Raw genomic sequence first — 16,422 nt, 5'->3', positions numbered from 1 at the left:
CTCGGAAGCAACGCCGAAAATGCACATTAAGGGATCAGGGTCAATTTGGATGCCATAGATATTTTTATATGATTCGAAAATCTTTCTCCAAAACTCCTCCAACCCAGGATAAAGCCAAAACATGTGGGCACTTGTGGCAGGCGATTGCAAACACCTATTGCACGCAGAGTTGACATTTGGGTAAATCTTAGCTAGTTTGGCGTTAGTGAAATGAAGCCTATGAAGAACCTTAAATTGGACTAAGCCATGCCTCGCACAGGGTGAGGAGGAGTGCACATGGTTTAAAGCATCTTCCCATTCTCCATCTGTAATTTCTCTCCGTAAATCACTTTGTTTGGGTTTGTAATTTTTCCCCACCAGGGGGAGTGAAGAGCAAATTAGAGAGCAAAGTTTGAAGTTAGTACATGATTGTTCCATTTGCACCCACAAAGTTTTTTTTTGAGGATCTAGACTAGGTAGCCAATAAATTATTTTTTGAACGTTGCATGCCCAATAATAAAATGAAAGATTAGGTAGCGCCATCCCTCCCTGACACTTTAATCTCTGCAAAAAAGTCTTCCTAATTCGAGGGGTCTTATTCCCCCATAGGAAGGAGGTGATTAGACTGTCCAGCTTAGTAAAAAAATTCTTCCTGATAAAAACAGGTATATTCGAAAATAAATACAAAAACCTTGGTAAAACAGACATTTTGATCAAGTTTGTAAGACCTGCTAAGGACAGGGGCAAAGAGGACCATTTCACAAAATAATTTTTACATCGATCCAAAAGTGGGCAAAAATTGGCCTTAAACAAATTATTAAACGATCTTGTGACTTGTACACCTAAGTATTTAAACCCCTAACGTACTACTCTGAACGGGATAGAGGAGGAGTCTCTACAAGAGCCTGGAGTAATCGGGAAAAACTCACTCTTATTCATGTTAAGCTTATAGCCAGATAACTTGCCAAACTCCTTTTTTATTAGTGAAATAATTTGAGGTATTGAGGAGGCTGGGCTTGATACATATAATAAAACGTCATCTGCATGTAATGAAATGCTATGCTCCGTACCACGCCGCGTAATACCTTTTTATAAAATTTGCTGATTGACGGAGCGCAGCAGCCAAGGGCTCAATTGATAGGGCGACTATCAAGGGAGAGAGAGGTTCCTGTATTGAACGACTCATTACAAACAGCCACAAGAAGCGGGCCCAGTAAAGCTGAAAACTTCTTAAAATCAAAAAATAATAATCGGGAATCCATCTGGACCCGGAGCCTTACTGCTCTGCATTGCCGCAATAGCCTGCGCAACTTCTGCTGAGCCACAGGTCTGCCTAGGTCAGAGTGAAGGTCAGAATTAACAGTTGGTAAATCAAGTTTTTTGAAGAAGGAATCAAAAATTGCAGAATCACTCTGAAATACATAGGGTAGAGTAAAAATTAACAAAACTATCAATATCTTTCAGATTATGTAGCATGGATCTTAATACGAGTTATCATTTTAGAGTTATTTAATTGACGAGACAATTTACTGGCCTTGTCCCCAAACTCATAAAAGGCATGCCGCGTTTTTAACAACCTCTTCTCTTCATGTGCAGCTGACGGCGAGTTATACTCTGACTGAAGGCTTATTCTTTCTTTGTATAAGCGTGGGCAGGGAGAGATGGCGTGCTGTTCATCTAACCTGTTGATAGCTTCTGAAATATTTCTGAGTTTAGAGAGCTCTTGCTTTTTAGCATAGGAGGAGAAAGAAATGATTTTGCCCCGCAAATAGGCTTACAGTGCCTCCCAAAGTACAGATCTAGATATATCATGCCTGTCATTCAGTTCCAAATACATATTAATCTCTTTAGATAGAAAAATTATGAATTCGTCATCTGCCAAAAGCAAAGTATTTAGTCTCCAGGGTTTACTTGGTAAACTAAGCACAAAAGAGGAAGGAGCATGATCAGATATAACAATGCTATGATACATACTAGATGAGAAAAAGTGCACGATACTCTTATCCACTGAGAAAAAATCAATACGACTATACGAGTGATGAACAGGAGAGAAAAAGGAGAATGTTCTGGAAGAAGGAAAAACCTAGACTCTTCTAACCTAGACTCTTCTAACCTAGACTCTTCTAACCTAGACTCTTCTAACCTAGACTCTTCTAACCTAGACTCTTCTAACCTAGACTCTTCTAAGCATCAAAAATGGGCTCTCACTAACTTTCAAAGGTTGTGAAATTATTTCCATTCGGCAGTAGGTGACGTTTTACAAGTCGTTTGTCATCACCAAAATGCATCACACAAAATACTTTGTGTGTGTAAAATCCTTCTGCTTTTACCCCTTGATAAGTGCCAGCTTGTTTTCCATTGGAACAATTCGATTATAGATTTACATTTGAATGAAAAATAGATTTGAATATTAAATTGCTAGCCGTTTCCGATTGGCTACCGTTAGTTTGTAATAATAAAAATAATAATCCATTTTATTTAAAGTGCCTTTCATGATACCCAAGGTCACTTCACAAACAAAAAAGGACATTCAAATTATAGTCATCTTATAAAGGTGCTGAGGTTCACACCTGGGACACACGCAGCAGGCCTTTTGATAATACCTAGGCCTAATTATAGTTTGAATTTTACATATCTAGTCGTTCTGATTGGCTGCTGTTATTTAATTTGAATGTCAAATGGTTGCATTTTTTTTTTAAAAACCTGTAAATATATATAATTGCTATTGACGTGGCTTTTTTGATACGTGGGAAACTAATACATGTGTTGTTTGTCATTCAATGATTTGATTTTTTGATAACAATAGTAACCACAATAATAGGCCTATATATTAAAAAAAAAGGACTTTATGCTTTTCAGTGCCTTCCCATAGCCAGTTTACATTCCAGGTTGCAATTTGTATAGCATTCGGAAGGTTTTGAGCAATACTTTTACGAGCCACAGAGCAATAATCTAACGGATCTCCTTTGTAGCGCTGCATTTTAACCCTCCGCCCACCTGCCCCTCCTAGTCAAATGCTTCGTGTGTTTAATTCAATTCAGCGCCTCGGCAAGCCAGGCCGTCCGGATAACCGTAGGCTCGCACGCCACGGCCGAACCGCCTCAGAAAAAGGTTTGGAACGATAGCCTACCGTCAGCTACTTTGATTCAATTTTAATTGGGTATTTTTCATTTTCTCCTACTATTTCTCCTACCTATTAGGCTACTTCTAGTCCACCACAATTCAGAGTCAAGTAGGCTATTGTACGTTTTACTTAACTATTTATTTTAAAAATCTTGAATTACTTAGTCAGATTAGTAATACAAAATAATATGATTAACCCTTGTGTTGTCCTTCGGGTCACCGGGACCTAAAGGACAACACAAGGGTTATGTACTTCCGTTTATTTTGTTGAGAATTGCTCTCTAAACCCTGTCTCTTGTAAAGTAAGTAATAAAGTTTGTTTCTAGAGCACATTTAAACACAGTTTAAGCTGGCCAAAATGTTGTACAAACAAGCACTAAGGTGCTTTATTAACCCTTGTTTTGTCCTTTGGGTCACAAGGACCCGAAGGACCACACAAGGGATAAATTATGATGTATGGTGGTGAAATTCACAAGCTACCTGCCAAGAATACTTTTGCTTCTATTTTGGTGAAAGTAATGCAAAAGTAGTGTAAGCATTACAATTCAGAAACCGTAATATTGTAATATAACTAATTACTCTCAAATGACAGTAACTAGTAATCAATAATGTATTACATTTTGGAATTAACTTGCCCAACATTAGTCGGGGCAGTTAGAAAAGCGGCGGAACGGCTAGAAAACTAAAAGGTTTTAGAATGGCCAGGTGCCGATTAACGTAAGATAAACGTAAGATAAAAGGTAACAGTTAGGCTATTTACGCGATGCAACGGCAACTGACATAACGCAATTTCACCCGTGTCAAATTTTTAAAAGTGTATCTGAAAATATCTGACCTGTGTTATTTATTAGCCTATAATTGTGTCTCTGTCAGGCTTCAATCTTGTGCTTTTTTAGTAGTTGCTTTAGGCCTATCTAAGTTGCTTTATGAGTAAATCATTACTTAGACTACTTAATTTCCCTTCAGTAATCAGAAGAAGGCTATGTGTTAACCCGGTCTGACTCTCATCTTTAACACAGAAGTACTCGGGCATATTTATTAGCTCCGTCTGCCTCCCGTCTGTTAGACTAAGAAATATACGGGCGCAAAATATCGGACGGGATATAAGAAAACATTTGTATAGTAGTTTCACTACGCGTACAGCCATTCGTCCACTCCTCTACACAGTAATAATAATTTATTGTAATCTAGAAGGTGGCGATGAGTCAAACAATGTATTTTCAGGTGGAAGAAGTTTCCACGGGCTAAGCTTCCTGTACAACCGTTTGTTTTCAATTCAGCGTCAGGAGCAACAGCAGTAATTGTATAACCTTTACGGTGTACTCGTATACGGTTATGGAGCAACTAAAAAAATCTCGATTGGTGAAATTATATTATGTAGTAATAGGTTTTTCATAGGCGAGCGCATATTCGCGGTGGGCTGTCGGCGATTGAAATTTCTTCAAGGTCGGCAGGTCTGCTTTCTCCCTTTTTGCGAGGCCCCGTTCCCGAGATCGATAGTGTTTTGCGTCTGCTTAATACTTAATTTCACTGTAATGTTGTAGGTTTAGTTTGTCACTTTATTATTTGACATAGGCTCGTTTGGCACGTTTTATGGGTTCATAGTGTTTTGCTACGGTTCGGTCTGTAAGCTGCTCACTAGCTTAATCAGGGAGAGCGGATGCAGGTTTGCCTCATTGGGTCATTTCCGTAGAGAGGGGCCGGGCCATATGTAATACGGCGCTGCAGAAATGACACGTTGGTAATGTCGGCGGTAATCGAGGTATTCAATTGTAACGATGGCGCAACGTCTGTCGTAGCTAACTGAAGTCCTTTAACATTACTGCCGGAAATGCCGGTAAAAATATGTTTACATCAAACCTGTAACGTGGCGTATTCTAACACGTTTGTTTTTATTTCTTTTTTTGTCTCACAGGAGCTGGTGGAGATGGTCAAAGCCAAGAAAGCCGCACAGGAAAATGTTGCGGGCAAGAGTAAAAAATGACAAGAATCACAAACGATAGCATCTGTTATTTTAACGTTGTTGTGTCGGTCTTTATTTTGTATTAAAGAAGATACGTAAATACAGTTGGCGTGTCGATGTGCAGTCTGTCCTCGGAGCCGGTCCGTCGTTCAGGTTCTCATCCAGAACATTCCGCTGCGGATGCGGTCGTAGTCCGGCAGCCGTTCGATGGGACCTGAGACAAAAAGAGGGGGCGTTTGGTTTAACGTGGTCTAAAAAAACAACAACAGGAAACACCATGTGGGTAAAACTGCACTCGGCCTTTAAACAGACTTACCGACCGCGGCGATGGCGGGAGCTTTGTCGTAGATGTATTTGGTACACACTTCTTTGATTGTCTCAGCGTCGACGGCCTGTCGAGAAGCAGAAAAGCAATTAGCAACTTTTGCGATCGATCGAAACGGGACAGGCTTACGAAAGTGACGTTAACTCACATCGATTCTGGCCTCCAGCTCGTGCAGAGGGATCCTCCGACCGTAGCACAGCATCTGTCTGCCGATGTCCTCGCAGACGGGGGTGGATCCTGGATAAAGAGAGGGAAAAAACAATCACGTGAAGCTTCGGGATCTTGGGGCAGGTGCCGCCGGAAGTGCGGCGGCCTTACCGTCGAGATGCAGGAGCATGTTGGTCCTGAGCAGATTTTTGGCTCGCGCCACCTCGCTTTCCGTCACGGCGGTGCAGAGAGACATCCTGACGGGGGAGAGACGAGACATTTAGAGGCGGTGCGGTTTCTCCGGTACGAGTATGTTTGTTTGTCGGGCGGGCGCTCACCATTCCATCTGAGCGAAGTGCATCATCTCGTCGACGGTGCCGGGCTCGCACACTACGTAGAGTCCCCACAGGCCCGTGTCCGTGTAGCAGGTGTTGAAGGACTGGAAGCTGTGGCACAGGTTTCCCCGACAGGCCACCTGAGCCAGTTTACTGGACAGGTTCTGGGTCGGCAAAGGACAGGCGATTACAGTTTTTTAATCAATCAATCAAACAAACTGTAAGCAGAGGTTTTATCGTCACTTACCACGCCTCCGCCAAAGGAGCGGTCCCAGTTCCCGATGAGGGTGTTGGCCACCATGAGCGGGACGGTGTCGGGGTGAGGCCATCCGACCGCCTCCACGGCCACGGCGATGTGAGCCAGGGGCATCTTGTCGTCACGCACGCGGATCTGAAAAGAGGGGAAGAGAAAGGGTTTGAGTTTACCAGCGTCAGTCCGGACGCACGTTTGGCACTGATGCTCGACGTACCTCGCTTCCCGTGAAGTGGCACGGAGGAAGTGCCGGGGCTTCCCCTCGATACGCTGCGGGAAGTTTTCCGAAGTGATGCTGGGCCAAGTCCACCAGCTGGTTGTGTGAAACCCCTGATGGATGAGAGAGTGAGTGAGTGGCACACACATTTACACACACACACACTTACACACACACACACACACACTTACACACACACACTTACACACACACACACACACACACACACACACACACACACACTTACACACACTTACACACACACACACACTTACACACACACACACACACACACACACACACACACACACACACACACACACACACACACACACACACACACACACACACACACACACACACACACACACACACACACACACACACACACACACTTACACACACACACACACACACTTACACACACACACACACACTTACACACACACTTACACACACACACTTACACACACACACTTACACACACACACTTACACACACACACTTACACACACACACACACACACACACACACACACACACACACACACACACACACACACACACACACACACACACACACACACACACACACACACACACACACACACACACACACACACACACACACACACACACACACGGATTTAGATGAAGCTGGAAGTCATCTGAAAGCAAGCAAAGGAGAGGCTCTGACCTCCGGCTGCGGCCAGCACTATTCTGGGGCCTTTGTAGTGGGTGGTGATGTACTCCACCAGGTCTCCTCTGTTGATGGTCCTGCAACGATAGGAACAGAGGAGACGACGGTAATCAATGTCATTGGGTTCTTCTGCTCAGCTGACTTGCTGTGGTGTGACTGCAGCAGGTTGGGCCTGGAGGTTGACGAGCCTCCAGCTGGAGCTCGTTGGCTGTTTGGCAGCAGCGCCGCTACCTCGGCCACTACTTCACCGGACGCGCGCGAGGCGGCAGCCTCGGCGGACAAAGACACAGGAGTCAGCCAGAATGGAGTCCGACGGAGGGGCCGCGGGGCTAAGACACACAGACAACATGGCTCCACCACACGTCCACATACCTGCTAGGTACCACCACATGCAACACAACAACAGATACACCAAGCCCCTCAGTCCTCCACAGTCAAACCACTCAAAAACCAAACCATACCTGCTCACAACCCCTGCCATCGCAAATGCATGCACACCTGATGCCACTATCTACATACCTCACAAGAGCACATGCCACAATGCTCAACACAGGAAAATCACCCCTTGCAAAACACTTATGTCCCCAAACAGCTAAACCGCCACTTCAAGTACAGTTAAAACAATAACACCAAATCAAATTAGATAAGTCTATTTCACTCAGACTGCTCAAACAACACATTGATGCGCGGCGCACTGCCAACAATTCCGGCGGCATACTGAAAACCGGCATCGTCAAATGCCTAAACGTTAACACAATACTGATGACGATTGCAAACAATTACAAAGAAAAACTGCACAACATATCTTTGAACTTACAATCTGGATCGTTAACAAAAAAGCCACATGACTAACAACAGAAACACAAAAACCTCCACTATTACCGTGCATGCTTGCAGTAGTTTCCCCATCCCCCGCAATCACAACAGCACACACCTGATGCAAATCCTCAGATCCCTCACACCAGCACATGCAAAACACCACTCAGAACCCTCACCCTAGCATTAAGGAGACATTGCTCACACCCCTCAAGGATTTCGCAGCCTTTTTTGGAAATTATTGTGGCCCAAAAAAACTCGATAGCGGTCGTAATAAGCAAGTCTCAGTTTCAACTATAAAAAGAAGACTTCAAGCCGCGGGGTCGATAGGTCAAGTCGCAGCGACAAAGCCGTCGCCAAGACATCAGAATAAGAAAAAGTGGCTCGCCCAGGCCGAGAAACGCTCCCGATGGACTACAGAGGACTGGAAGAAGGTGCTACAGACTGATGAATCGAAATTTGAAATCTTCGGTTCATCGCGCAGGATTTTTTTGTACGCCGTCGAGTAGAGGAAAGGATGGTTCCTCGGTGCGTGACATCGACCGTCAAACGCAGAGGAGGAAGCGTGACGGTCTGGGGCTGTTTTGCCGGATCCGGTGATTTGTACAGAGTGAAAGGCACCCCGAACCAAATCGGCTACCGCGGTACCCTCTGGTACGCGCCTAGTTGGTCGGGGGTTCGTCCCACAGCGACATAATTGAGCAAAAACATAAGTCCAAGCTATACCAGAACTACCTTTAGGAAAAAAGAACAAGACAGTAAGGGGGCAGGGGGGGGGGGTTATTGAACACATTAACAAAGAAAACATTTGTTCTATTGTTTTAAGCCTAAAAAGCATCCAGGCTTGTGAGAATTTCTCTATTTACTAACTCATTCAGATACTTTATATTCCCCAGCAAGAATAAAGATTAACAGAAGCCTCTCTAATGCTATCAATTTGCAACGTGGCTGCCATGCCAGCCCCGGCATTTTCAACCTATTCGTTGAACCCCTGGCCCGAGCAGTACGACAGGAGACAGAATTGAAAGGCACATCCATAGGGGAGAGGACAATAGAGCGAGTCTATATGCAGGTGATACGTTAGTTACGTTAAGGGACCCAGGCTCTGGCCTGCCCGTACTGATGAAAATGCTGGAAACATATGGAACGTACTCGGGGTACGTTCTTAACGTACAGAAAACCCAAGCTATTACTGGAGGTCGACCGATAGTGGATTTTACCGATAGTTAGGTTGGGCCCTATTTGCCATGGTCAAACCTTATACCCTCAACCCACTCCGCCCTGCATCAGCCAACCTGCTTTCTGCCCCCTCACAGCGAGAGACAACTAATCATTTGACAAAATTCCGACTGTTTGCTGTCCTGTTCCTAAATGGTGAAATGAGCTGCCCATTGACCAAAGGATGGCTGAAAGCCTACCTATCTTCCACTGAAGACTAAAAACACATCTCTTCCCACTGCACCTTGGTTAAAATAAATAAATAAAAATGTGTGTGTGTGTGTTTTTATATATATATATATATATATATATATATATATATATATATATATATATATATATATATATATATTTTTTTTTTTTTTTACAGCTGCACTTTCATATGACTCTTTGTAGTTTTGCTTATTTGAAGCTAATGCACTTGCACTTACTACATAAGTCTGGAGTATGTACCTTCAAGGTTGAAAACACTTAATTGGAAGTCGCTTTGGATAAACGCGTCAGCTAAATGACATGTAATGTATATCTAAATATCACGGACGTGTTCTGTAGACCAAAGCGGGCTGTGCGTGTTTGCTCTTACTTGATGTTCTCTGTGGGGCCCAGGATGGTCCTGCCCAAAGCTGTGGACTGGTACGCAGTAGCATGCAGGTAATCAAAAACCACTTCCTGCAGATTGGTCTCTACTTCCTGCATCTCTCTGAGGATCACCCCTCGCTCCCTCTCAATCTCTGCCTCGCCCAGCGTGCTGTTCTGGATGATGTCGGCCAGGATCTCCACGGCTTGGGAGAAAGAAAACACGGAAAATTTGATTTACATAAAAGGTTGGCAAACCACACTGTTATTAATTGTATTATGTTATAAAATATTAATTTAGTGCTCAAAGTTAAAAAAGAGGGTTGCTGCTAAAATGGGAATAAGTCGCTGCATAGTATGTTTAAAAAAGTACAAAAAAATCATTGTATACGATGTCAAAAAAGTCATAAGTATGTGGGAAAAAAATCATGTCAAAAAAGTTATATAGTAGGTGAAAAAAAAAAAAGTCATTATGTGAAATGTTTTTGCATACTATACTATGGCTTTTTTTCTCTTTTTTTCAACATACTATACTGACTTTTTCGACCCACCGGGCTCATCACAGTATGAGAAAACACCAGAGAAGGAAATTAAGTAAGGGATAATGTAGAGCGAGGCAGTTGTTATAGCAAACACAACCCCAACATGGTGATCACAACTTCAGTATACAAACCCTCTTATTAAGGATATGATCTGGACAATTTATATTAAAAGTTGTGCATTATATGTACTCATTTCATGTGAATAAAGTGCTTTATTTTGGTGTTTTTTGTAAATTTAGTGATAAAGCTCCTGTGGTGTAAAAGACTTAGTTAAACTTTATTAAATGGGTGATATGAAAAACGTAATTCATTTACACAGTTATTAGTATTATACACAGTTATTGAAAAGTCAGAATAGTATGTCAAAAACGTGATAGTAGAGTATGTTGAAAAAAAGGGATAAAAAAAGCCATAGTATAGTATTTCGTAATAGCCATTAAAATGCCATTGTACAGTTATAGTATGTCGAAAAAAGAGATAAAAAGTATGTCAAAAAAAAAGCCATATAACAGTCATAGAATGTCAAAAAGTGATAAAAGAGCCATAGTATAGTTTGTTGGGAAAAAATCATAAAAAAAAAATCAGTATAGGATGTGGAAAAAGTCATATTATACTATGTCCAAAAAAGTAGTATAGTGTGTGTTTTTAATCTCACTGTTTTAGGGGTGCAACTTATCACAAAACTCACGGATCACTTTCTTTTTTTTAAATGATTAATTAAAAATGAAATAATAACTTATAACAATAACTTCTTTCACCAGTAAATTGCTGTTAAACAACAACAAGTAACAGATAAGAAAAGGGTATTTTACAATAACTTTGAATGCGCCACAAGGTTTACCAGTTTCAAGTAAAAACAACATTTAGTTCCATCTGTGTTGTTTCACCGACCACAGCAGTGACCCTAGTGCTAGTTTTTGTCTTTGAGCTCATAGTTTTAGCGGCAGACTGTTGTACGTACCTGTGGTGGAATCCTCTACAGTGAAATAGTCACACTTTTACAACGTTTAGCTGTCGGCATTTTAACTGTTTAATCCAGCCACTAGCTAACGGTTGGCTAACACCAATGTTACCTCCATAGAGATTTCTCAGCCTACTTTAAGTAACAGCGACAGTAAAAACGTATTACACACTATTATTAGGGTTAAACTTTAAATGCGTTCTGAACCGTGAGCGTTGATCCGTACGTACCGTGGCTCAACTATGGTCCGTTACACCACTAACTAACATTCAGCCGCTCTGCCCTGCTGCACTGTACCTCGTGGAAGATCTTTAGAGAAAGCTTTGGCGTAATACACAGTTTGCTCCCGGGACGTGTAAGCGTTCAGGTGAGCCCCCATGTTCTCGATCTCCAACTCCAGATCCAGCTGGGAGCGCTTCCTGGTTCCCTGTCACATAAACACAGGGGAATAAACCTTGGGTAGGTTTTGCTTCATGGAAGACAATGTTTATTTTGCTTAATTTTTTTAAAGTGCTCATATTATGTTCATTTTTAGGTTAATAATCGTATTTAACGGTTGTATCAGAGTAGGTTTACGTGGTTTAATTTTCAAAAAACACCATATGTTTGTCGTACTGCACACTGCTGCAGCTCCTCTTTTCACCCTGTGTGTTGAGCTCTCTGTTTTAGCTACAGAGTGAGACATTTCACTTCTGTTCTATTTTGAGAGTCACACATGCACAGTACCTAGGTAAGGACTACTAGCCAGTCAGAAGCAGAGTATGAGGGCGTGCCCTGACAGTACCTAGGTAAAGACTACTAGCCAGTCAGAAGCAGAGTATGAGGGCGTGTCCTGACAGTACCTAGGTAAAGACTACTAGCCAGTCAGAAGCAGAGTATGAGGGTGTGCTCTGACAGTACCTAGGTAAAGACTACTAGCCAGTCAGAAGCAGAGTATGAGGGCGTGCCCTGACAGTACCTAGGTAAAGACTACTAGCCAGTCAGAAGCAGAGTATGAGGGCGTGCCACGCTAGCAGCTAGGTGAGCATTATAACGTGTTCCAAAGTGACCACGTTGGTCTCTGAAGTAAAGGCTGGACTACAATAGAGCTGTTTGGAGCAGTTGGTGAACAGTGTTTTCTGTTGGAGATAGTAAGTCCCTTTGGGGGGGACTTTGGGCTTTTTCCCTTTGTAAACCTATAACGGGCACAAAAAAGATATATAACACAATAAAGGGAAGGGAAAAAGCCGAAAAGCCTAATATGAGCACTTTAAAATCTAAAGTAAACTTCTCCTTAGAATTGTTGCATAATACAGTATGTGCAAATAAGTAAGTAAAGTTTATTTATATAGCACTTATCACAGAGTCACAAAGTGCTTCACAGGTCAAATAACTAAATACATAAAAATAAGGAAGATAAGATAAATATACATTAGAAGACAAAAAAAGATCTAGTTAACAGTAGTTTCCCTCTCACCTTAAATGCCATATGTTCCAGGAAATGTGCTGTGCCATTATTTCTCTCATTCTCGTAGCGACTGCCAGCGTCTATCCAGAGGCCAACCTGGATGAAGTCAGTAATGAATATTCTCAGATTAATAACCCATCACACACGCACGCAAAATTGTTCCAGTATTAAGCGAGATAGCTGCAGCTTGCATTACCATAACAAAAGTGCTCGTTTTTCCATTGATGGGCTCAGATTGATATTCTAGTGTCTGACAACGTTATGGAAACGACCTTTCTGTTAAAGAGTAAGATTCATTTTTTTAAAACATAAAAAATCCGCAAAATAGTATCACTTAACCCACCAGACTCCATGTAAATAAACAGTAAATGGATGCCAATAAGATTCTGAATGGAAAATTTACTTTTAGCAAGTTGCCAAATGGTTCCATTGACAAGAATAAAGTGATCTGTGTGTTTTGTCGTTGTGAACTGAGCTATAACCCCCCTAACCCTAACCCGCAGTTAACTATGACATTAATGCGATTAAATATTTTAATCGTTTGACAGCACTAAAACGAACACATAGTTTACCGATTTACATGTGAAATTATGTTGGCTCTATACACGCTAAAAGTATTGCTTTTTTAAATGGAGTCTGGGGTTTCTGGTTAAACAGAAAGGTCTCAAAGAGGTTTTAAAGGTCTATCTCTGTAGGGATCCTTTCCATAATGTTGTCAGACACTTAGAATAATAATCTGAGCCTGTCGGCGGCAAAACAAGCACTTTTGTGAAGGTAAATACAAGCTGGACAATTGCCCTGTTAAAGTTAACAGGGCAATTGTCCAGCTTGTTTCTCCGCTGCCGACTGCAGCGATCTCGCTTAATACTGGACCAATGTCAAAGATTGTCAGTCCCTTAGGTCACAAACGCATAGGAAAACAGGGTCAAGGTTGAAAAATAAAAACGGTAGTTACCCTTTAACAGTTTGGACTTATTCAATTGTGAGGCAATTCTTCTTAATATTATTTTTAACTTTTAAGAATTAAGTTATTGTGACAATAATAAAAAAATGGCTTAACATTTTATTCTTATTATTATTACTACGGTAAATACATAAAAGTAGCCAGACAAAATAGACATCAAGTGTCTGTGTGTCTGTGTGTGTGTGTTTTGGGGGGTTACTTTTAACTGACCGTGCAGGTGGTGAGCCCAGCGTCCTCAGAAGCCACCCGTAGTCCGTTTTCTAAAGTGGTCACCTTGGTTTCAGGAACATTTAGAGCCACCTGGTGAGCAGCCTGAGTAGCCAAGGGTCTGTGCGGTCCCGCTGTGAGCTGCGGCTGGAGGATACACAGGAATTAACAGCCGTCATAATTATTATTTTTTTTTATTTGCAAAACTTTACAAACATGTTATACAATATCTGAACAATTTGGCAACATATACAGAAATAATAATTTCCATCCAGGGAACATCACAACCTTATTTGATAAAGTAAAAGATAAATGGCAATAAAATTAAAATATATATAAAAATTTAAATGGGAACACAATATAAAAGGCAATATGAAAAGGAATGAAGGCTATATAATCACATTTCCTTGAAAGAATCTTGCAGTACATCAGCTATATAAATAGTTTTCTTATTATTAATAATTTGGATAGACTCAAAACAGTTCCGAAATTCAATTCTGAAGTGAGTAAAAGCTGGCCGAGATTTAGAAAATTTCGCAAATGTGTTCGTAGGATAAATATTATGCAGTATTTTAACATTTAATTCTTTCAGTTTATTGGGGATAACACATTTTTACGGTAGAAGCCATGTTGATTCCCAGTGAATGTTAGAATATAAAGAGTTCCAAACAAATTTGTGGAGTGATTTTCCTTTTGCTGTAGAAGTAATTCCTTATATGTTTATTTGTACATTTATGACTTTTAATATTTATTCCATTAACAAAGAAGATCAGATCCAATACTTGCAATTTTTGTCTCTCAAAGTGACCTTTCATTAGTTGAAGAATTCCACTAGGTATTGCCTTCATTACCATTTGGTATTCTTTGTGGGTGATAGGAAAAATTTTAGATCTAAGAAATTCCTCATAACTAAGAAGTTGAGCTTCATCATTTTGTAAGTCTGCAAGAAAAATTTGATTCTATCAACCCAATGTTGTAGATATAAAGACTTATTCTTACTGGTTATAAACTCATTGTTCCATATAATAGTTCTGTGTGGAGAAAAATTGTGTATAAAATATAATTTTGCAGCGTTAAGCACCTGTTGATAAAATTTAGATAACTTTTGCAATAACTTAATTTCATTATAACTGCATTGTAATACAAATTGGAGGCCTCCCATATTTCCAAAAATGGTCTGTGGAATAAAGTACCAAAGGGATTCTGTAGCTTTTAAACATTATTTTATCCATTTAATTCTAAAAGGTATTGTTCACATCCATGAAGTCTATTACTTCCATGCCACCTGCATGAACAAGGGCAGCCTTGGCGGACTGATCTATAAACTGAGAAACTTTGGGTGGTATTCGGATATAGCATGACACAGCTACTGATGTTTTTATAAAGCATTTTAACACCAGAGATAACATTTTCCCCAAAACCAAAAAGACTGAAGTGACCTAAATAAGAATTGGTGCTTTACTGTTTCAAATGCCTTTTAAAAATCCAACGATAATATCACAGCGTCAGATTCCACATATTCAGAATAATCTATTAAATCAAGAATCAGCCTAATATTACAGTTTATATGTCGATTAGCCATAAAGCCAGTTTGAGTTTCATTTATAATTTGACTTAAGCCTTTTTTTTTTAAATGTCTGGCAAAAATTTTATTTTATAATCTACATTTAGCAACGTTACAGGTCTCCAATTTTAACAGTGACGTCAGCTGTTACCAGCCACCTGTTTACACGTAACTAGTTAACCTATGTCGTCGTCGTTTTACTGTATAATGCTGCGTTCATGCCACCTCGGAATAACAGGCAGCGCCCCCCTGGTTACGTTGTTTTTCCGACTGGCAGCGTTCACATGGTCGGGATGCGTGCTCTTATTCTTCTGTTATATTGGCGTTTAGCATAACAACTTTTTGCATGACTGCCACCAACGGTTGGTCGTAGCCTAGAGCATCAGGTGTGTGAAAACATGGAGGCCACAATAACAGAAGATTCTCTGCTGCAGCACATCACCAGGTGTTTGTTTGTGTTATCTGCAGGACAACCAACGGGAAAAGACACGGATAATGTGTTGTTTTTTTCATACATAGGCCTATTTATGAATAATTTTAAACATATTATGTCTGTGTATGTTTCTTGGCAGAGGCATTTGTCCACAATAAACAGTTTATTATCATTGAAATATGATCAGTGAACCAAAGTCGCCTCCATCAAACGTCAGTTGTCAACAACGCGTCACCAACTGGAGGACTCGGTTATCAAAATCCAGCCCGAGTTTCCCACCTCTGATTCCCACAGGACGTTACGTGAATGGTGACGTTTTCACTCGGAAAAACGTTTTTCCGATGTCCACGAACGCACGGTTTAAGAATTCATCTTGCAACAGCCGAGCATGTCGCACGCTAATCGTTAGCAAACACTGATCCTGACCGGTTTTCCTCAATTAGACTGTCGAGGAATAATAACTGTCGCGGACGTGCTGCATAAAAACATTACTGTAGACGCATATTTCTTACCCTGTTTAAAGAATTGGTCTTCAGTAAACGTCTTTGAAGAAGATATCTCCCAGCAGACGTGAGGCGATGTAAGGACGATGCCATGTTTATCTGTCACCGTTGTGCAAGTGACGTTACAGGCTCAAGCATACACGCTACAT

At 41.1% G+C, this 16,422-nt stretch overlaps 2 protein-coding genes across 2 annotated transcripts in view; one reads left to right on the top strand and one right to left on the bottom strand.

The window, feature by feature from the left end:
* Positions 1-5,169, top strand: part of dnajc2 (DnaJ (Hsp40) homolog, subfamily C, member 2) — a 24,708-nt gene extending 19,539 nt beyond the window's left edge. The window contains exon 16 of the mRNA XM_028570927.1: positions 5,018-5,169. Within this exon, the coding sequence (XP_028426728.1) occupies positions 5,018-5,086 (69 nt within the window). The 3' untranslated portion in view covers positions 5,087-5,169. The remainder of the gene's footprint in view (positions 1-5,017) is intronic.
* Positions 5,108-16,422, bottom strand: pmpcb (peptidase, mitochondrial processing subunit beta). The gene is made up of 13 exons (XM_028570928.1): positions 16,283-16,422; positions 13,777-13,920; positions 12,612-12,698; positions 11,453-11,582; positions 9,660-9,858; positions 7,040-7,119; positions 6,343-6,455; positions 6,120-6,263; positions 5,876-6,036; positions 5,709-5,794; positions 5,539-5,627; positions 5,382-5,457; positions 5,108-5,279 (listed from the first exon to the last, which is right to left on the bottom strand). The coding sequence occupies exons 1-13, from the start codon at positions 16,364-16,366 to the stop codon at positions 5,215-5,217; spliced, it is 1,458 nt and encodes a 485-aa protein (XP_028426729.1). The 5' UTR covers positions 16,367-16,422; the 3' UTR covers positions 5,108-5,214.

Source organism: Perca flavescens, chromosome 23 (genome assembly GCF_004354835.1).
Source record: "Perca flavescens isolate YP-PL-M2 chromosome 23, PFLA_1.0, whole genome shotgun sequence".
NCBI classification, from domain to species: domain Eukaryota; kingdom Metazoa; phylum Chordata; class Actinopteri; order Perciformes; family Percidae; genus Perca; species Perca flavescens.
Note: the sequence above shows the minus strand (reverse complement) of the source record. Positions and strands in the feature narration are given on the sequence as shown.

What these genes read in the sequence shown, in the direction of transcription:
- pmpcb (XM_028570928.1), bottom strand. Translation starts at nt 16,366, where the DNA reads ATGGCATCGTCCTTACATCGCCTCACGTCTGCTGGGAGATATCTTCTT. An exon ending in AGACCAATTCTTTAAACAGG is followed by an intron (nt 13,921 to 16,282) that starts GTAAGAAATATG and finishes TGTATCCTCCAG; the next exon opens with CCGCAGCTCACAGCGGGACC. An exon ending in CTCTAAAGATCTTCCACGAG is followed by an intron (nt 9,859 to 11,452) that starts GTACAGTGCAGC and finishes CTTTCTCCCAAG; the next exon opens with CCGTGGAGATCCTGGCCGAC.